This window comes from Salmo salar, chromosome 18, assembly GCF_965601325.2.
Source record: "Salmo salar chromosome 18, fSalSal1, whole genome shotgun sequence".
In the NCBI taxonomy this organism is placed as follows: domain Eukaryota; kingdom Metazoa; phylum Chordata; class Actinopteri; order Salmoniformes; family Salmonidae; genus Salmo; species Salmo salar.
This window is the reverse complement of record NC_138308.1, coordinates 93,103,892-93,126,839: the sequence shown is the minus strand read 5'-3', so window position 1 is coordinate 93,126,839 and position 22,948 is coordinate 93,103,892. Positions and strand designations below refer to the sequence as shown.

At 44.9% G+C, this 22,948-nt stretch overlaps 1 protein-coding gene across 1 annotated transcript; it reads left to right on the top strand.

Annotated features, from left to right (window-relative positions):
• The first annotated feature begins 8,798 nt into the window (after positions 1-8,798).
• On the top strand, positions 8,799-17,744 carry LOC106578120 (uncharacterized). Its single transcript, XM_014156739.3, is given in 4 exon segments — positions 8,799-9,082; positions 11,018-11,455; positions 15,208-16,582; positions 16,584-17,744. Coding segments are annotated over 4 exon segments (2,061 nt in total). The 5' UTR covers positions 8,799-8,916; the 3' UTR covers positions 16,666-17,744.
• The last annotated feature ends 5,204 nt before the right edge of the window (positions 17,745-22,948 follow it).

The following is a 22,948-nucleotide window of genomic DNA, read 5'->3' as shown; positions in this document are numbered from 1 at the left end:
ATGCTAGGGGTCATTGTCCATTTGGAAGGCCCATTTGCGACCAAGCTTTAACTTCCTGACTGATGTCTTGAGATGTTGCTTCAATATATCCACATCATTTTCCCTCCTCATGATGCCATCTATTTTGTGAAATGCACCAGTCCCTCCTGCAGTAAAGCACCCCCACAACATGATGCTTCCACCCCCGTGCTTCACGGTTGGGATGGTGTTCTTCGGCTTGCAAGACTCCCCCTTTTTCCTCCAAACATAATAATGGTCATTATGGCCAAACAGTTCTATTTTTGTTTCATCAGACCAGAGGATTTTTCTCCAAAAGGTACGATCTTTGTCCCAATGTGCAGTTGCAAACCGTAGTCTGGATTTTTTATGGCGGTTTTGAAGCAGTGGCTTCTTCCTTGCTGAGTGGCCTTTCAGGTTATGTCGATATGGGACTCGTTTTACTGTGGATATAGATACTTTTGTACCTGTTGCCTCCAGCATCTTCACAAGGTCCTTTGCTGTTGTTCTGGGATTGATTTGCACTTATCGCACCAAAGTACGTTAATCTCTAGAAGACAGAACGTCTTCCTGAGTGGTATGACGGCTGTGTGGTCCCATGGTGTTTATACTTGCATACTACTGTTTGTACAGATGAACGTGGGACCTTCAGGTGTTTGGAGATTGCTCCCAAGGATGAACCAGACCTGTGGAGGTCTACAATTTGTTTTTTGAGGACTTGGCTGATTTTCTCATGACGTCAAGCGAAGAGGCACTGAGTTTGAAGGTAGACCTTGAAATACATCCACAGGTACACCTCCAATTGACTCAAATGATGTCAATTAGCCTATCAGAAGCTTCTAAAGCCATGACATCATTTTCTGGAATTTCCCAAGCTGTTTAAAGGCACAGTCAACTTAATGTATGTAAACTTCTGACCCACTGGAATTGTGATACAGTGAATTATAAGTGAAATAATATGTCTGTTATTAATTGTTGGAGAACATGACTTGTGTCATGCACAAAGTAGATGTCCTAACTGACTTGCCAAAACTATAGTTTGTTAACAAAACATTTGTGGAGTGGTTGAAAAACGAGTTTTAATGACTCCAACCTAAGTGTATGTAAACTTCCGACTTCAACTGTACATATGATCTGAGTAATGTAATATATGTAAACATTATTAAAGTGGCATTGTTTAAAGTGACTAGTGATCCATTTATTAAAGTGGCCAGTGATTGGGTCTCAATGTAGGCAGCAGCCTCTCTCAGTTAGTGATTGCTGTTTAGCAGACTGATTTCCTTGAGATAGAAGCTGCTTTTCAGTCTCTCGGTCCCAGCTTTGATGCACCTGTACTGACCTCGCCTTCTGGATTGTAGCGGTGTGAAAAGGCAGTGGCTCGGGTGGTTGTTGTCCTTGATGATCTTTTTGGCCGTCCTGTGACATCGGGTGCTGTATGTGTCATGGAGGGCAGGTAGTTTGCCCCCGGTGATGCGTTGTGCAGACCGCACCACCCTCTGGAGAGCCTTGCGGTTGCGGAGAGTGATGGAGTGCTACATCAGATGACCTGGCCTCGATAATCCTATAACTCAACCAAATTGAGATGGTTTGGAATGAGTCGGACCGCAGAGTGATGGAAAAGCAGCCAACAAGTGCTCAGCATATGTGGGAACTCCTTCAAGACTGTTGGAAAAGCATTCCAGGTGAAGCTGGTTGAGAGAATGCCAAGAGTGTGCAAAGCTGTCATTAAGCAAAGGGTGGCTATTTGAAGAATCTCAAATATAAAATATAACACTTTTTTGTTTACTAAATGATTCTATATGTGTTATTTCATATTTTTGATGTCTTCACTATTATTCTTCAATGTAGAAAATAGTAAAAATGAAGAAAAACCCTTCAAAGTGTAGGTGTTCTAAAACGTGTGACCAGTAGTGTACATATCTGTCTCATTACTCTATCTGTGTTAAAGTGCAGCACGTTAATGGCTTCTGCCACCTGCAAGTAACATTATTTCAGGGAAAAGTGGTCACTTGAAGCTGATTGGTTTTCAGTGTTAATTATCATAACCATATGCTAATATATCAGCAATTCGGCAATTATTGATATCAACAATTGAATAATCTATATCAAAACAGTATTCATTGATTATAAGTATTGCTAGCTATCAGTAGATTTACATACGAACCTATTCTACATAGTTGTATCTCTGGTGTGATCCGCAGCAGTCTCCGTAGCTGATCATTCTCCTTCTGGTATTCCACTACCGTTTTCTCAACTTCACGAAAATCTCCATAGCAGCCGTCGTTAAATGCTCATTTAAAAAGTAAGTAAGATGACGCTGGAGATGGTGTCGGAGTAAGATGGCGCCAGAGCAGAAGACAGACGTTTTACATGCCCCCAACCGATTGTGTTTTTTTGTTTGTTTATCTGCGTTGTTTGTAACTTATTTGTTTTACTTATTTTGTACATAATGTTACTGCTACCGTCTCTTATGACTGAAAATAACTTCTAGACGTCAGGACATCAGGACATCAGGACACCACGGACTAACAGAATCCTTTTTCTTCTTTCCCGACTCTGACGAACCCGAGGCGGAGGATATACGGCTCCCTCGGGAACAGGCCCCAACCCCCGTGATCTGCATGAAGAGGAGACGGAGAAAGAGGGGCCGGTGAGCGGGCTGCCTTCTGAGAATTCGTAGGCGATCGAATAAACCCCCACTTCCCTCAATTCTGCTAGCAAACTTGCAATCATTGGACAATAAAATCGACGAGTTACATGAAAGATTAAACTACCAACGGGACATTAAAAACTGTAATATCTTATGCTTCACGGAGTCATGGCTGAATGATGACAATATCAACATACAGCTGGCTGGTTATACGATGTACCGGCAGGATACAACAGCTGCGTCTGGTAAGACAAGGGGCAGCGGACTATGTATTTTTGTAAATAACAGATGGTGCACTATATCTAAGGAAGTCTCGAGCTATTGCTCGCCTGAGGTAGAGTATATCATGATAAGCTGTAGACCACACTGCTGTAACGCCCTGGCCATAGAGAGGGTTTTTTTGTTCTTTATTTTGGTTAGGCCAGGGTGTTACATTGGGTGGGCGTTCTATGTTCCTTTCTCTATGTTTTTGTATTTCTTTGTTTTGGGCCGTGTGTGGCTCCCAATCAGGCACAGCTGAAGCTCGTTATTGCTGATTGGGAGTCACACATAAGGAGCATGTTTTTCCTTTGGGTTTTGTGGGTAATTGTTTCTGTTTAGTGTTTGAACCTGACAGGACTGTTTGGCTGTCAGTTTCTTGTTTTTGTCTAACGTGTTCTTTCTTTAATAAATTCCTGAAGATGAACACATCCTCCGCTGCACCTTGGTCTCATTTGAACGACGGCCATTACAGAATTACCCACCAACAACGGACCAAGCAGCGGAGGAAGGAGAAGCGCCAGGAGAGGAGCGTTCAGGATTCGTGGACTTGGGAGGAAATCCTGGACGGGAAAGGACCATGGGCTCAAGCTGGGGATTATCGCCGCCCGCAGTGGGAGATCGAGGCGGCGAGAGCTGAGAGGCATTGGTATGAGGAAAGGGAGCACAGCAGACACGAGAGGCAACCCCCACATTTTTTGGGGGGGGGGGGCACACGGGGAGATTGGCGAAGTCAGGCAGTAGACCTGAGCCAACTCCCCGCGCTTACCGGAAGCAGCGTGGTACTGGTAAGACACTGTGTTAAGCTGTGGAGTGCACGGTGTCCCCAGTGCGCGTTCAAAGCCCGGTGCGCTACATACTAGCCCCCCGCAAGTCCCATGCGAGTGCAGGCATCGAGCCAGGGCGGATGGTGCCAGCTCAGCGCGTCTGGTCTCCAGTGCGCCTCCTCGGTCCAGGTTATCCTGCGCCGGCGTTGCGCACTGTGTCTCCAGAGCGCTGGGAGGGTCCAGTTTGCCCAATGCCTGCTCTCCGCCCGTGCCGGGCCAAAGTGGGCATTCAGCCTGGAGTGTGGGTAAAGAGCGTCCGTACCAGAACTCCAGTGCTCCCCCACAGCCCGGTTTATCCTGTGCCTCCTCCTCGGACCAGACCTCCAGTGGGTCTCCCCATCCTTGTCCGTCCTGTGCCACCTCCCAGGACCAGGCCTCCAGTGGGTCTCCCCATCCTGGTGAGTCCTGTGCCTGTGCCCAGGGCCAGGCCTCCTTCATGTCTCCCCAGCCTGGTGAATCCTGGGCCAGAGCCGCCAGAGCTGCCCACCAGTCCGGAGCCGCCAGAGCTGCCCGCCAGTCCGGAGCCGCCAGAGCTGCCCGCCAGTCCGGAGCCGCCAGAGCTGCCCGCCAGTCCGGAGCCGCCAGAGCTGCCCACCAGTCAGGAGCCGCCAAAACTGCCCGCCAGTCAGGAGCCGTCAGAGCCGCCCGCCAGTCAGGAGCCGCCAGAGCCGCCCGCCTGTCCAGAGCCGCCAGAGCCGCCAGCCTGGTGAGTCCTGTGCCTGCGCCCAGGGCCAGGCCTCCTTCATGTCTCCCCAGCCTGGTGAGTCCTGTGCCTGTGCCAAGGGCTAGGCCTCCTTCATGTCTCCCCAGCCTGGTGAATCCGGGGCCAGAGCCGCCAGAGCTGCCCACCAGTCCGGAGCCGCCAGAGCTGCCCGCCAGTCCGGAGCCGCCAGAGCTGCCCGCCAGTCCGGAGCCGCCAGAGCTGCCCGCCAGTCCGGAGCCGCCAGAGCTGCCCGCCAGTCAGGAACCGCCAGAGCTGCCCACCAGTCAGGAGCCGTCAGAGCCGCCCGCTAGTCAGGAGCCGCCAGAGCCGCCCGCCTGTCCGGAGCCGCCAGAGCCGCCCGCCTGTCCAGAGCAGTCAGAGCCGCCCGCCAGCCCGGAGCCGCCGAAGCCGCCAGAGCCGCCCGACAGACTGGTGAGTCCTGTGCCTGTGCCCAGGGCCAGGCCTCCTTCATATCTCCCCAGCCTGGTGAATCCTGGGTCAGTGCCGCCGGAGCAGCCAGGGACGCCCGCCAGCCGGGCGCAGCCAACGTCGCCAGCCGGGCGCAACCAGGGTCGCCCGCCAGCCAGGCGCAGCCAACGTCGCCAGCCGGGCGCAACCAGGGTCGCCCGCCAGCCAGGCGCAACCATCACCGCCCATCAGCCGGGCGCAACCAGGGTCGCCCGCCAGCCGGGCGCAGCCATCGCCGCCCGCCAGCCGGGCGCAGTCAGGGTCGCCCACCATACCTTCGGCGCGGCCAGGTGCGCCACCTAAGAGGGCGACGCCAAGGGTGGAGCAGAGGCCACGTCCCGCGCCCGTAAGAAGGCCCACCCGGACCCTCCCCTTCTGAGTCAGGTTTTGCGGCCAGAGTCCGCACCTTTGGGGGGGGTACTGTAACGCCCTGGCCATAGAGAGGGGTTTTTTGTTCTTTATTTTGGTTAGGCCAGGGTGTTACATTGGGTGGGCATTCTATGTTCCTTTCTCTATGTTTTTGTATTTCTTTGTTTTGGGCCGTGTGTGGCTCCCAATCAGGCACAGCTGAAGCTCGTTGTTGCTGATTGGGAGTCACACATAAGGAGCATGTTTTTCCTTTGGGTTTTGTGGGTAATTGTTTCTGTTTAGTGTTTGAACCTGACAGGACTGTTTGGCTGTCGGTTTCTTGTTTTTGTCTAACGTGTTCTTTCTTTAATAAATTCCTGAAGATGAACACATCCTCCGCTGCACCTTGGTCTCATTTGAACGACGGCCGTTACAACTGCCTACTGAGAGAGTTCTCATCTGTATTCTTCGTAGCTGTTTACATATCAACTCAGTCAGAGGTTGGCACTAAGATAGCATTGAATGAGTTGTATTCCTCCATAAGCAAACAACAAAACGCTCACCCAGAGGCGGCGCTCCTAGTAGCCGGGGACTTTAATGCAGGGAAACTTAAATCAGTTTAACCAAATTTCTATCAGCATGTTAAATGTGCAACCAGAGGGAAAATAATTCTGGACCACCTGTACTCCACACACAGAGACGCATACAAAGCTCTCCCTCGCTCTCCATTTGGCAACTCTGACCATAATTCCATCCTCCTGATTCCTGCTTACAAGCAAAAATTAAACCAGAATCAGCAGTGACTAGATCAATAAAAAAAAGTGGTCAGATGAAGCAGATGCTAAGCTACAGGACTATTTTACTAGTACAGACTGGAATATGTTCTGGGATTCCTCCGATGGCATTGAGGAGTGCACCACATCCGTCATTGGCTTCATCAATAAGTGCATCGATGACGTCGTCCTCACAGTGAGCGTACGTACACACCCCAACCAGAAGCCATGGATTACAGGCAGCATCCGCACTGAGCTAAAGGCTAGAGCTGCCGCTTTCAAGGAGTGGGACTCTAACCCGGAAGCTTATAAGAAATCCTGCTATGCCCTCCGACGAACCATCAAACAGGCAAAGCATCAATACAGGACTAAGATCGAGTCATACTACACCGGTCAAGTGGATGTGGCTGCAGTAAAGGCTGTGCTCCCGATGGGGCTGCAGTAAAGGCTGTGCTCCCGATGTGGCTGCAGTAAAGGCTGTGCCCCTGATGTGGCTGCAGTGTTTGGGGCTTCTCTCACTTTCTACTGTTTCCTTTCCTTTATCTACTGTCTCCTTTCCTTTGTCTACTGTCTCCTTTCCTTTGTCTACTGTCTCCTTTCCTTTGTCTACTGTCTCCTTTCCTTTGTCTACTGTCTCCTTTTCCTTTGTCTACTGTCTCCTTTCCTTTGTCTTCTGTTTCCTTTGTCTTCTGTTTCCTTTGTCTACTGTCTCCTTTCCTTTGTCTACTGTCTCCTTTCCTTTGTCATCTGTTTCCTTTCCTTTGTCTTCTGTTTCCTTTCCTTTGTCGACTTTCTTCACCATTAATCATGTCACTGTTCTGCCCTTCAATACATCCGCTTCTCTTTCCCATTTTCAGAAATCATCCCATTTAACTTTTATTTTCTTCTATCTCTTCTCTGCCTCTTCCAGCTGTTCTCTGGTTTCTCCAAGTCTCTCTTTACTGAGAGTTCTCTGGTTCCTCCAAGTCTCTCTGTACCGTGAGACCTCTGGTTTCTTCAAGTCTCTCTGTACTGAGAGTCCTCTGGTTTCTCCAAGTCTCTCTGTACTGAGAGTCCTCTGGTTTCTCCAAGTCTCTCTGTACTGAGAGTTCTCTGGTTTCTTCAAGTCTGTCTGTACTGAGAGTCCTCTGGTTTCTCCAAGTCTCCCCGTCTCTGAGAGTTCTCTGGTTTCTTCAAGTCTCTCTGTACAGAGAGTTCTCTGGTTTCTCCTTTTGAATGGTCCTCCTCTCAATGCCTCACTACCTGTAAATTGAGATGACCCGTGGTGGTGGACAGAACCCCTATATAACGTTATCAATCCAAGTCCAAACAAGATGTATTTAATGTATGGCTCATCAGGCTTAGGTTGCATCAGGCTTGAATTTTCGATCAATGGTCTAATCCAGTGGTTCCCAAACTTTTTATAGTCCCATACAGCTTCAAACATTCAACCTCCAGCTGCGTACCCCCTCTAGCACCAGGATCAGTGCACTCTCAAATGTTTTTTTTTGCCATCATTGTAAGCCTGCCACACACACACACACTATACAATACATTCATTAAACACAATAATGAGTGTGTTTTTGTCACAACCCGGCTCGTGGGAAGTGACAAAGAGCTCTTATAGGACCAGGGCACAAATAATAATATAATAATAATCAATAATTTTTCTCTTTATTCATCAAAAATGGTGAATAACTCACCACAGGTTAATGAGAAGGGTGTGATTGAAAGGATGCTCATAATATACTTAAGTATATTTAAAACCAAATACTTTTAGACTTTTACTGAAGTTGTATAATGCTGGGTGACTTTCACTTTTACTTCAGTCATTTTGTATTAAGGTATCTTTACTTTTACTCAATTGGATACTTATTCCACCACTGGTGCTGGGCATCTTGCTTATCTGAAATAAGCCCACAGAAATATACCTATGAGGAACAGCATCTATGAAGGAGCTTTGAATGTAATTAATCTTCCGAGAGTTGGCTTAGCATTGGACCAGAGCTAGCTATCTATCGACCTTGTGTGTGCAGAGCGGCACCAGAATAAACATTTAAATACGTCTTACCCTTTTGTAGTTAATAAATCCATTGTGAAATGTGTTAACTATAGTATCCTTAACTAGCATCGAAAAAGGGAATCCTTTATTCTCTAATGAAAAATCTTTCTCCCTAATTTCTTAGTCACGCTTGTAACGTCAGTACGGCAGGCGCAGTAACCTATGCTCCGGAAAGGGAGGGGCAGGTAACCTACACATACACATGCCCCACTGAGACACACACTGGCAAAGATTTTCAGCTGGCAGGCAGACACTGGAATACGTTTTTGAGTGACAGAGTGAGAGCTTTGCATAGGCACTTTGTTGCATTTTGTGTGGGACTGGAAAAAATGTAAAATAATGTTATCAACCGGTTCCCTAGCTTTTAAAATAATGCTTCTGTTCCGGAACATTATCGATCACTTTTATTTGCGGTTCTGATTCTGTTCCTCAAGAAATTGATGATTGCTATTAATTTTCTCTGGTTTAGTGCAAGCTGTCACATCAGTCCCAAGTGGATGCAGTTGTCAGGAATCACCTGTGTTGCAATGTTTTGTCTTTTAATTCGGTTCATACAATTAATGATCATCCTAGATCTCCCTATTACTTAATATAACGTTTTCCCCATATTGTAGTTATTTCGTTCCACTCTCACTGGTCTGTAGCTTGTAATAAAACCCCATCCACATGGGGCACTGTGTTGTACTTATGGGATCTCATCCCGCTGATATTACAGAAAAAGAAGACAATGCGGAAGTGAAACTACTTGCCACTAATGCAACAGCAGCGGGTTTCTTTTGTTTGTGGCCACTATTATTTCCACTTGGACGAAACCATACTAGCCGAATACCCAACTCTCATTCGACTGAAACATGTCCCATCTACAGTCGTTTCATATGTTTTTAAATGAGCGTTTAACGGCGGCTGCTGTGGAGATTTTCGGGGAAGTTGAGAAAACGGTAGTGAAATACCAGGAGGAGAATGATCGGCTACGGAGACTGCTGGAGATCACATCAGAGGTTCAACTATGTAGAACAGGTTCGTATGAATATCTACTGATAGTTAGCTATAGTTATACTGAATGAATACCGTTTAGGCTAACAGTGATCACCATTTCTTAAAAACAGTTAAGTTTATTTTATTTATTTAACTAGGTAATTCAGTTAAGAACAAATCATTATTTACAATGACGGCCTAACGCCGACGACACTGGGCCAATTGTGCGCTGCCCTATGGGACTCCCAATCACGGCCGGTTGTGATACAGCCCAGGATCGAACCAGGGTCTGTAGTGACGCCTCTCGAGAGCCCATCTACTGTAACATTTTGACCGTGAATGGATTTAAAAAGTTGTTTTTGTCACAAGACTATTTGAAATGGCAGACAGTCATCTGCAGGCTGTATTAGATCATAGCTTAGCCCAAATCTAGACACCTTTGTTATGTCATTTATTAAATAAGGGTCTAAGGGTTATAAACCATAATTACCTTCAGCGTCTATTGCTGAAGGTACACTATGAATACAGCAGTATGCGGACACAGGCGGCAGGTAGCCTAGTGGTTAGAACGTTGGGCCAGTAACCCGAAAGGTTGCTGGATCGAATCCCCCAGCTGACAAGGTAAAAATCTGTCTTTCTAGCCCTGAGTAAGGCAATTAACCCCACTGTTCCCCGGGCTCCGAAGACGTGGATGTCGATTATGGCAGCCCCTCCGCACCTCTCTGATTCAGAGGGGTTGGGTTAAATGCGGAAGACACATTTCAGTTGAAGGCATTCAGTTGTACAACTGACTAGGTATCCCCTTTCCCTACCCCTTCAAATTAGTGGATTTGGTTATTTCAGCACACCTGTTGCTGCCAGGTGTATAAAATCAAGCAATCTCCATAGTCAAACATTGGCAGTAGAATGGCCTTACTGAAGAGCTCAGTGACTTTCAATGTAGCGCCATCATAGGACGCCAACACATTGCTAGCCTGCGTCAAGTGTAAGTGCTGTTATTGTGAAGTGAAAACTTCTAGGAGCAACAACGGCTCAGCCTCGAAGTGGTAGGACACACAAGCTCACAGAACGGGACTTCCGAGTGCTGAAGTGTGTAACGCGTAAAAATCGTTGGTTGCAATACTCACTACGAGTTCCAAACTGAAGCTGGAAGCAAGTTCAGCACAATAACTGTTAGTCGGGAGCTTCATGAAATGGGTTTCCGTGGCCGAGCAGCCGCATACAAACCTAAGATCACCATACACAATGCCAAGCGTTGGCTGGAGTGATGTAAATCTCGCCGCAATTGGACTCTGGAGTAATGAATCACACTTTACCATCAAGCACTCCAACGGACAAATCTGCATTTGGCGGATGCCAGGGGAACGCTACCTGCCCCAGTGCATACTGTCAACTGTAAAGTTTGGTGGAAGAGGAATAACGGTCTGGGGCTGTTTTTCATGGTTCGGGCTAGGCCCCTTAGTTCCAGTGAGGCAAAATCTTAACCTGATGCTGTGATTTTTCAAGGCTGTGTGTGTGGATGATAAATGGATTCCACAGCAAAAAGAGTTTACATTTACGAGGGAGGAGACTTAAAACACGAAATGACTAACTTTCGCTAGAGAATTTTAATTCTGGGTAACCGAGATGAACGAATGACTAGTACCAGAAAAGATGCTGGGAAATGTGAGAGGTCCGGCAGCAAACAAGGGGTATAAAAAAAAAAGAAGTGATTTTTAAGACACAGGTGCCTTCTAAATTCGAAGGTTGGTTGAAAGTTGTTTACCGTATTTTCAATGGACCCTCAACCTCAGACACAGGCTTTAACTATGGCGCTGGAGGTTCGACTCCTCCTTCACTATATAGATCACAGAGATCTAGAATTCTATCATTAGTATTAGTATCATTAGTATGATATTTTATATTAGTATCATTCAAGTGTTCTATTTAATTCTATGCTGTATAGGTAACCTCTGCTCATCCTCTCCTTCCCTCCAGACTCCCTGCAGCTCTCTGTCTCTGAAGAGGAGGTTCCCCCTGAGCAGCAGGAGTGGAGTCCCAGTCTGGGGCAGAAGGACGCAGAGACCACACAGATTAAAGAGGAACAGGAGGAAGTCAGGACCAGTCAGCAGGAAGAGCAGCTTCAAGGGTTCTTTGATACCAAAGACTCCATATTCACTCCTTCCTGTGTGAAAAGTGAATGTGATCAGATGGACCCACATCAAGAAGCCATACTAGCTGAACACCCAACTCTCAGTCCACTGAAAACGTCTAAACTACAGTTGTTTCGTGTGTTGTTAAATGAATGTTTAACGGCATCTGCTGCTGTGGAGATTCTTGGTGCGGTTGAGGAAACTGTAGTAGAGTACCAGGAAGAGAATGATCTGCTACGGAGACTGCTGCGGATCACACCGGAGATAAAACTATGTAGAATAGGTTAGTACGTATATCTACTGATTGTTAGCTATAGTTCTACTCAATTAATAAACTGCTTAGGCTTTTTTAAGAAGTTGTTTAGAATTTTTACCGTAAATGGGTGTTAATGTTAAGTTCCTCCTCCATTTCTGTTTAATATAAACTCAGCAAAAAAAGAAACGTCCTCTCACTGTCAACTGCGTTTATTTTCAGTAAACTTAACATGTGTAAATATTTGTATGAACATAACAAGATTCAACAACTGAGACATTAAACCCTCTTCAGCGTCTCATCCCGTCAGCGGGATCAAAATCCAGCGAAAAATCATATCGCCATTAGCATAACAAAATTTAATAATTTGAAAAATAAAAATAAAAATAAAAAATTCATTTTATAGATACACCTCTCCTGAATCGACCCACGTCGTCCGATTTCAAAAAGGTTTTACAGGAAAAGCAAATCATTAGATTATGTTAGAGGAGTCCATCGTAAAAAGCAGCAACATAGCCATTTTCCGACCAACCACAAGCATCACAAATAACCAAAAAACAGCTAAATGCAGCACTAACCTTTTACAAACTTCATCAGATGACACACCTAGGACATCATGTTACACAATGCATGCATTCTTTTGTTCAATAAAGTTCATATTTATATATGAAAACAGCATTTTACATCGGCGTCTGACGTTGACTAACTATTTTCCCGTCAAAAGCATCCGATGAAACAGTGCTACAATTTACTGAATTACTATTCGAAAACATGTTTAAAATGTAATATTGTCAATCTAAGATTTATAGATGAATATCTCTTGAAAGCACCTGTCATACCAGATTTAAAAATAACTTTACTGGGTAATCACACTTAGCGATAAAAGGGGATGCGATACTCAGAAAATGAGCTAGTAAATACAGCTCGGCGCCATCTTGGAACAATCGCATATCACATCTAATGTTGTATAATATTGTCAATAATCCCTTACCTTTAGTTGTCTTCATCAGAAAGCACTTCCAGGAATCCCAGGTCCACAACAGATGTATTTTCGGTCGAAAAAGTCCATCCTTTATGTTCCATTAGCTTGCTGTTGTTAGCGCGTCTGAAGGCAGTATCCAAAAGCTCTGCCGGCCGCGGGACAGCCGTGTCAGAAAAAAACAATTTTTTCCCATTTAGGTTCGTTCAAACATGTCAAACGTTGTATAACATAAATCTTCAGGGCCTGTTTCAACAAGAGAGCCAATAAGATTCGACGGGGACGATTTCAATGTGTTTCAAAACGTTTCCAAAGGTGGGGGTAGACAGGGCCGCCGGCGTCATAATGGTGATGGCCCTCCCGCTGTGACCAATTTCCAACGCGTCTCATTCACTGAGTTTCGACAGTAGAAGGCTCAAAACACTTTGTAAAGACTGGCGACATCTTGTGGAAGCAATAGGATGTGCTCAAATAACGATAGTTCACGGTGTGAATAATAGGCAACGACGTGAAGTTGAGTCCAGAATTCAGAATTCCACTTCCTGTTTCAATCGGTCTCGGGGTTTTGACTGCCATATGAGTTCTGTTATACTCACAGACACCATTAAAACAGTTTTAGAAACTTTAGGGTGTTTTCTATCCACAGGTATTAATTATATGCATATCCTAGCTTCTGAGTTTGATTAGTAGGCCGTTGAAAATGGGCACGAATTTTTTCCAAAATGCGCTGTGGCCCCCCCTATCCTAGGGTAACGTCAAGATACTGACTGTTACTTTTGATTTTGACCCCCCCTTTGTTCAGGGAAACATTATTCCATTTCTGTTAGTCACATGTCTGTGGAACTTGTTCAGTTACTGCAGTGTGTCTCCTCCACATGGACTGCACCAGATTTGCCAGTTCTTGCTGTGAGATGTTACCCCACTCTTTCACCAAGGCACCTGCAAGTTCCCGGATATTTCTGGGGGGAATGGACCTAGCCCTCACCCTCCGATCCAACAGGTCCCAGACGTGCTCAATGGGATTGAGATCCGGGCTCTTCGCTGGCCATGGCAGAACACTGACATTCCTGTCTTGCAGGAAATCACGCCCAGAACGAGCAGTATGGCTGGTGGCATTGTCATGTTGGAGGGTCATGTCATGATGAGCCTGCAGGAAGGGTACCACATGAGGGAGGAGGATGTCTTCCCTGTAACGCACAGATTTGAGATTGCCTGCAGTGACAACAAGCTCAGTCCGATGATGCTGTGACACACCGCCCCAGACCATGACGGACCCTCCAACTCCAAATCGATCCCGCTCCAGAGTACAGGCCTCGGTGTAACACTCATTCCTTAGATGATAAATGCAAATCTGACCATCACCCCTGGTGAGACAAAACCGCGACTTGTCAGTGAAGAGCACCTTTTGCAAGTCCTGTCTGGTCCAGTTACGGTGGGTTTGTGTTCATAGGCGACGTTGCTGCCGGTGATGTCTGGTGAGGACCTGCCTTACAACAGGCCTACAAGCCCTCAGTCCAGCCTCTCTCAGCCTATTGAAGACAGTCTGAGCACTGATGGAGGGATTGTGCATTCCTGGTGTAACTCAGGCAGTTGTTGTTGCCATCCTGTACCTGAGTCACTGGTGCTTCCTAGTTTATTTTTTGCTTGTAAGCAGGAATCGGAAGGATAGAATTATGGTCAGATTTGCCAAATGGAGGGCGAGGGAGAGCTTTGTGTGCGTTTCTGTGTGTGGAGTATAGATGGTCCAGAATTATTTTCCCTCTGGTTGCACATGTGACATGCTGATAGAAATTTGGTAAAACGGATTTAAGTTTCTCTGCATTAAAGTCCCCGGCTACTAGGAGCGCCGCCTCTGGGTGAGCGTTTTGTTGTTTGCTTATGGAGGAATACAGCTCATTCAATGCTGTCTTACTGACTGAGTTTCAGGAACCTGAGCTTCTTCTCTACTTCTTCACATCTGGTCAATTTCCTGTTTTACCTTTTTGATTCTCACATAAATATAAGGAGGGTCTTTGAGATGACTGTGAGATCGTTCTAAACTTCCTAATGTTTCCTGTAATTTAAGCAGTTTCTGTGCTTTAATATTTTTCTTGAGATGATGTGGCTGTGATCTTCTTCCCTCTAATAACCGCATTAGCTGCATCCCACAATGTAGCAGGGGATATTTCTCCAGACGTTCATTTCTGTCTTTTATTGATTCCTTGAATGCTGGATCATTCAGCATGCTTGAATTAATCCTCCATATAGTATTTCTTGGTTTGTGATTTGAGGTGTAGAGTTAGGTAAACTCTATTATAATTAAGTCGCTCTGCCGGATCCTACAATCCTTAAGCCTGTTCCTTTCTGCACTTTACATGGAAAAAGTCATCTAACCTGGGGTATTCAGTGAGGGGGGGGGCCTGAGTAAAAAGTATATTCTCTATCTGACATGTGGAAGTTGTGCCATACATCAAGCAGTCCTATATCTTGTATTCGTACAGTTTCTTGACTCTCGCTATTAATCACCGAAATTAAAGCTAGACAGTCAGGGAACATCGAACATAAATAAAAAAACATGCATCAAAGACTATTTTTGGCTCATTTTGACAGCGAGGAAATATAACACATTTTCCCTGCGGACCTCGTTGAAGACCGAATGAGGCCCCGGGACTAAATGACTTGGACACCCTTGGTGTAGATCATGGAGAGCCAATAAAGCAATTTAAAAAATCATAGAGATGTTTTATTCACCTGTATGATTTAAGTGTTCTGTTTAATTCTGTAGTATATAAATAACATCTGTTCCTCCTCTCCTTCCCTCCAGACTCCCTGCAGTTCTCTCTTTCTCTCTCTGAAGAGGAAGTTCCCCCTGAGCAGCAGCACTGTGAGCAGGAGTGGAGCCCCAGTCTGGGGCAGGAGGACCCAGAGACCACACAGATTAAAGAGGAACAAGAGGAAGTCAGGACCAATCAGGAGGAAGAGCAGCTTCAAGGGCTCTTTGATACCAAAGACTCCATATTCACTACTTCCTGTGTAAAAAGTGAATGTGATCAGGAGGACCCACTTCAGTTCTTGACTCTTCCCCAAACCCAGACTGTGGAGAACAGAGAGAGTGACTCTAAACCAGTGGATCTCAAACCTTTTGTCACTGTGACCCACATTAAGGGTCTCTACATTCCCTGTGACCCTCCAGATAATCAAAACAATGCCTCCAGCCACAGCTCAGCTGTAAGCAGCGACACAGTAGGACTTGATAGCAGCCCACCATTGGATCCCAGCCCACCATTGCATCCCAGCCAACCATTGGATCCCAGCCCACCATTGCATCCCAGCCAACCATTGGATCCCAGCCCACCATTGCATCCCAGCCAACCATTGGATCCCAGCCCACCATTGGAGAAACACCTGACCAAACCCAGCACCAGCTCTAGAAAAACTCACTGCTGCGGTGACTGTGGTGAAACATTTGCTCTGAAAGCTGACCTGCAGAGGCATGTGACTCCCACCAAGAAGATACCCAGTGAATGCAGCTTCTGCAAAAAACGCTACAACTCCACCTGTAAACTGAAGGCCCATGTCCGACTCTGTCACGGTGGGAAACCCTGCCCTGTTTGTGGAAAGACCTTCAAACACAAAGGAGTTCTGTCCAGGCACATGAGAATTCACACAGGAGAGAAACCATTTAGCTGTGGCGACTGCGGGACAAATTTCAATCGGAAGGGGCACCTAAACATGCACAAACTTATTCACACAAGAGAGAAATCATTTAGCTGTGGTGATTGTGGGAAAGGCTTCGATCGGATGGCGAACCTAAGGAGGCACAAACTGACTCACACAGGAGAGAAACCTTTTTGCTGTGGTGACTGCGGGAAAAGCTTTAATCTGAAGGGTAACCTAACCAAGCACAAACTGACTCACACAGGAGAGAAACCTTTTAGCTGTGGTGACTGCGGGAAAAGCTTTAATCTGAAGGGTAACCTAACCAGGCACAAACTGACTCACACAGGAGAGAAACCTTTTAGCTGTGGTGACTGCGGGAAAAACTTTTATCTGAAGGGTAGCCTAACCAGGCACAAAATGACTCACACAGGAGAGAAATCTTTTATCTGTGGTGACTGTGGGAAAAGCTTCAATCAGACGGTGGACCTAAGGAGGCACAAACTGATTCACACTAGAGATAAACAACATGGCTGCTCAGTCTGGTAAAAGATTCTCTCAGAAGAATAATCTGCTGAGGCATGTGGATAAAGTCCACAAAGGAATAAAACAGGACAGAAACTGAAAGAGGAAAGAGCATTAGGACAAAGAGATTGTCTGTTAAGTGAGTAAAGGATGTGGACTAATGGCTTAGGAAGCAACAGTGATATGGCCCTCATCAAATATGCAGACGACATGGCTCTGGTTACTTGCCTGGAGGTCAAGTCCATCTCCAGCTACTCCCAGTTAATTTACTGCCTCTTGACGTGGTTTGACAATATCTTAGGAGCTCAGTCTGGGTCTCAACTTACTATTTAGACTCAGAATAGTAGAATACACCAGGTCCAATTTAGACATTTGGTTGTGCATCAGCAGTTTGTTTGTCAGTGACAGTCACTCAGTTAGCGATGTCAGCTAACAATTTTTAGATTGGAAGTTAGTCTAGCCAGCTAACCTTAGTAGTAATCATGGCCAAATAGCGACCGGGCAAGGCACGTTGATTTTGTTTGTCATTCTCACTCAGATGTCATTAACATTAAATAAGTTATTACAAAATGTGTAGAATTGTAGGAAATTAGCTTTAAAACTGCAAAAGAAAATCTCCACCCCATGGCAAAATGGTGGGGGCACCCCAACCAAATCTCTTAGGGCCCCAAAAGACTAGAGCCGGCCCTGGATTTACTTTTGTCAAACACATTTATTTGGTTTGAATGATACTAATGATCAAACATTGCAGACTTCCCCTTTTATCCCCACCCCTCTGAAAGAGACACATACAGTGCATTCAGAAAGTATTCAGACCCCTAAACTTTTTCACATTTTGTTATGTTACAGCCTTATTCTAAAAATCTATCTATACATTATACTCCATAATGACAAAGCTTAAACAGGTGAGTTAAGACACATTGACTCCTTGGTCAAGGAGGTGGCCAACAACCTGATGCTCACTCTGACAGCGCTCCAGAGTTCCTCTGTGGAGATGAGAGATCCTTCCAGAAGGACAACCATCTCTGCAACACTCACAGGTTCCCTGTTCAAAGTCTCTTGATGTTTTCACGTCATTTAGAAAGAGAAATTCCTGATTGTTTGTTTTGAAATGTGACGAGAAAAGTCTGACCTGGTGTTATTGATTCATAAAAATAAATCTATGAAAATATCTCCTTCCATCTGTCCAAGAGTATTTATCATAGATTGTCCTAATACTGCTAATAAATTATATTGATTTCATCTTTCAGGAAGTAATGATATACAGTCGACTCCTGATAAGTGTATTTTGTATAAGTGTAAACTCTGTTTTAAGTGAACTACAGTGTTCTTCCAGCCCCAATTCAACAACATTCTTTCTCTCTTTAACTGCATTCTCTGGTTTAGTGCACGCTGTCACATCAGTCCCAAGCCGTAGCAGCTGTCAAGTCACCTATCTTACAATTAGTTCTGTCTTTTTATTAAATGATCCTATATCACCACCCTGTTACTCATTACAACTATTTCCCCTCATTGTAGTTATCCATTATCACTGGGCTGTACCTTAGTTAAACCCTGTAGAAAAGGTCTTCCTGCTCCCCTCTTCTCTACCCAACTTCCCCTCCCAGTAAGTGGTCATGGGTAACTGCATATGGAGGACCAAACCTGCTGGAATTAGAATTCAATAAATGCACATACAAGTAGGAAATTTAAGATGAAATCCATGATATGCTGCTGTACACCATAAAACACAACAACAAAAAATAGATGGAACATTGTCCAGGCTTGATGCAGAAACAGGTGAACAGTTATGGAACACTGAGCCATTGACTGCCTGCCTGCCCCAGGTGACTGTGTTATGACTGTGTTGCTTTTGGCAATAAGGCACCGGACTGCAGCCATATTTACACTTACGCCATTTAGCAGACGCTCTTATCCAGAGAGACTTACAAATTGGTGCATTCACCTTATGATATCCAGTGGAACAACCATTTTACAATAGTACATCTATAAATATAAATGCAGTATTGATCCATGTTTCATGCACAGGGGCTGAGTATTTTTGTCTGTAAAATAAAGCCCTTTTGTGGGGAAAAACTCATTCTGATTGGGTGGGCCTGGCTCCCCAGTGGGTGGGCCTGGCTGCCAAGTGGGTGGGCCTATGCCCTCCCAGGCCCACCTATGGCTGCACCCCTGCTCAGTCATGTGAAATCCATCTATTAGGGTCTAATGGATTTATTTCATTTGACTGGTTTCCTTCTATGAACTGTAACTCAGTAAAATCGTTGAAATTGTTGCATTCATATTTTTGTTCAGTATAGTTTATTTAGTCTGATCAGTGGAACAATTCTCATTCTTAACAATGGGCTAAAATGTAGGGTAATCACTGTGCTATGTTGGGTATGGCGTATGGGTTATCCTGCGTTGGTGTCTTATCATCAAAGTGAAACAAACTTTTTGGGGGGGCTTGTTTAAGTTTTTGAGGCAATTTCTTTAAGCTTCGTTGTCATTTGGGAGGTGATGGAAACGACCATCTTTGAGGAACATTCTGATTTAGTTTTAGGTTTATGGTCGAAGCAATTTAAGCCAATCATTACGTTTTGTTTGGTTGTATGTACAACCACGAACATCACATGTTGTCCCCGAGCTCCGTAACATTTTAACATCTAACGAGTGAATATCTCATTATTGCTTATCCCCGTTGGCTAGCTTCTAAAACCAAAAAATACCACCAGTCAACCCAGTACTTCGCTAATTCCTCCGGAAGTACCACCCATAATCGTTTCCCCAGTAACCTCCCCAGGAAACTTGTGGAAAGAAAGCTAGCTAAGTTAATTACATATCACCAGATACCTAACTTCATATTAGCTAGCTATCTTGATGTATTTATCTCTGTAAAAAACAAACTTCAAATGCATTTCCAGGTAGCTAACAGCCATGGAGAAGGGTGAACGGATAGCACCCCCAACTGTAAGAGAGGAGGCTATTCTGTATAGGGCAGGTACTTGTGTAGTTCCAGTCCCTAGAAGTGAGGACGGAGATAATAGTAACATAATATTCAGTGCGGTGTATAAGGAAGTCTGTTTCTTGTGAGGTTTTCTGTCCTCAGATACAGAGAGCTATGAAAGCCTGTCTACAGATGAAGAGGACCCAATGAAGAGCAGTGGTTCTCAGTCCTGGTCCTGGGGACTCAAAGGGGTGCACATTTTTGTTTTTACCTTAGGACTGCACAGCTGATTCAAGCTTCAAGTGGTATTTATGTATTCATTTGTGATGCTATCCTTGATATGATCCTGCTATTGTCACATGCTACACATCCACATGTGTGTCCACATGCATCTATCACTCCAATGTTATCATGATTTGTTATCAGGGATATTATACTTTAGTAATCCACAATGACCTGGTGATGTAAAAGTCTAATAATGACATTATCTTCCATATTCCTACATATACCTTGTAAATGGAGATTCTTTCAAAACGATTACCTAGTTACCGTGTAGGGCACTGCAAGGTTTGGTTGACCAGGGCCGTCTGGGACTGCCTCCTGGAGGAATTCAGGTGTGTGAAGGCTACCTGTGTCCTTCATAACTTCATGAGGATGGACACGAGGACCAGGAGGAGATCTGCAGCTCGCCGCCGTGTGCCAGAGGAGGAGTCTGCTGCTCTGCAGGATGTTTCAAGGACGGGGTCCAACAACGCAGCAAGAGAGGCAATCTGTGTGCGGGAGATCTTCACCTCCTACTTCTTCGAAGAGGGTGCTGTTCCCTGGCAACACCATAGACTACACTATACACAACCAAAGGCTCTTTTAAGAGCCATTCACATTGCAATAAGCGTATTTTTCCATTTACTGAGCTATGTTAACTGCAGTTATTCAATACCTAGTTTCTCTCCCTTTAATTTTTACCTCTCAGGTGAGGGTGCTGTTCAGGTAAGGGTGTGATGTCTGTAGAAAAACAAAACAGGCTATTTTAAGTCACCCATATTGAATTTTTGTTTAACCTGTGTCCTTCATAACTTGGATCTGCAGCTCGCCGCTGTGTGCCAGAGGAGAAGTCTGCCGCTCTGCAGGATGTTTCAAGGATTAGTTTCAAGAATAGTAAGACACTTCATTATTTCTATAACTATGTTATATTGTTTGTCCTTGTGTGTCTGTGCATGTTTTTCAGCATGAAGTACTCACTTAGTGTGGACACCAGGTGAGGCCACACACAGATTCCTGTTGAACACTGTCTCTTTAACTACCATAATTTCCGGACTATTAAGCGCACCTGAATATAAGCCGCACCCACAGAATTTTTTTTAAAGTATTATTTTGAACATAAATAAGCCGCACATGTCTATAAGCCGCAGGTGCCTACCGGTACATTAAAACAAATGAACTTTACACAGGCTTTAACGAAACATGGCTTGTAACAAAAATAAATAGGCTTTAACGAAACACGACTAGTAACAAAAATAAATAGGCTTTAACGAAACACGGCTTGTAACAAAAAATAAAACATTTGCAGTAAACAGTAGCCTACCAAGAAAGTCATTGGTCACTATCTTCCTCCTCCTGTGCACTGAAACCACTGAAGTCCTCTCCTTCGGTGTCGGAGTTGAATAGCCTCAGAATTGCTTCATCCGATATTGGATCGTTTTCCTTGTCGCTCTCGTCACTTTCATCCGGAGGCAAATCCCCCGCTGAGCCCTCTTCAACACGCAGCAGTCCAGCCTTTCGAAACCCGTTGATGATAGTGGATTTTTTTGACAATGCTCCACGCTGTCATGACCCACTGGCAGACTTGACCATAAGTTGCTCTTCGCATGCGGCCCGTTTTAGTGAAGGATTTCTCCCCACTTGTCATCCAAGCCTCCCGCTGAACACGGAGCGCCACCTTAAATGCACGATTTACACTGATGTCGAGTGGCTGCAAATACTTTGTTGTGCCCCCAGGAATCAGGGTGACAAAATGACTACCGTAATCAGAATGATGGGAGGTTTGAGAGCGCTCGATTTAATCTAAACAGTAAACAAAAAAGATGTTTGACCCTAACCCGTTCGGCAATTTCATTGGTCTAATGAAAGCTTCATGCCGCAAAAAAACTGAGCACGTCACAGAATGTGTTTTTTTGGAGAAAAAAAATTGAAAGCGGGAAAAATCCATATATTAGCCGCGTCATTGTTTAAGCCGCGACGTTCAAAGCCTGGGAAAAAAGTTGCGACTTATAGTTCGGAAATTACGGTAATACCTAGCTAGCTAGAAATTACGGTACCTTATTTTCTCAATAACAGTCTCTCCTTCACTTTATCCATCTCTCCCCTTCTCCCTAAATCCTCTAGGTTATATCAGCTGTGTCGGTGAACCCCTCCTGCATCTGAACTGGCTACATAGAGGGCACAGCATGATCAGAGGTGAGAGGTCACTTGGCCGGGTCAACAAGAAGTATTATTAAAGAGATGCTTTACATTGAAATACAGATAGAGATGCAGTAGTCCCAGAGTTAATGATCCAAGGTCAGTTTTGCATTTCACCTCCTGATGATTATGCTGACTGACAGTGTTAGAATAAAAAATAAAAACACAAGGCTTAAACATGCTCTCTCTCCATCTGTCTCTCGTCTGCAGGTATGTTTTGATGTGAGAGAGGATGCAAACCCCCAGTCCTGTCATCGCCACCTCACCCAGCCCAGGGCTGGTTAGGAGACACCACTAGAGACGCTATTATGTAATTGTGATGAACTGAGAGAATATTAGGGTAGCACTGTGATTCATTAATTATATTCTGTCTACCCTGATCCTCTGTTCTTACCTCGTTCCCTTTTTGTCTTTTAAATCTCTCTCACCACCTCCTCTTTCTTCCTCTGTTTTTATAATGCACACCAGATGTGCATTCAAGTACAGATTGAACTTGTATTTATAATATAATATTACAATTATAGTATTTATAATGCATGTATTTATAACCCTTGGATAATGAACTTCTTTCAATAAAGTGTTTCACATTCTCTACTGGTGGAAATTAAGTCTCTCATTTGGTGAAATATTACACCAATCCTTTTGTTTTTACACTGCTGCTGCTACTCACTGTTTATTATCTATCACTTTACACTTTACAAATGACTTCAACTAATCTGTACCCCCGCACATTGACTCGGTACAGGTACCCCCTGTATATAGACTCGTTATTTGGGGCGGTAGGTAGCCTAGTGGTTAGAGCATTGAGCCAGTAATCGGAAAGTCGCTAGATCGAATCCCCGAGCTGACAAGGTAAACATCTGTCAATCTGCCCCTGAACAAGGCAGTTAAACCCACTGTTCCTAGGCTGTCATTGTACATAAGAATTTGTTCTTAACTGACTTGCCGAGTTCAATAAATACAAATTGTTATTTAATTTTCTTGTGTTACTTTATGATTT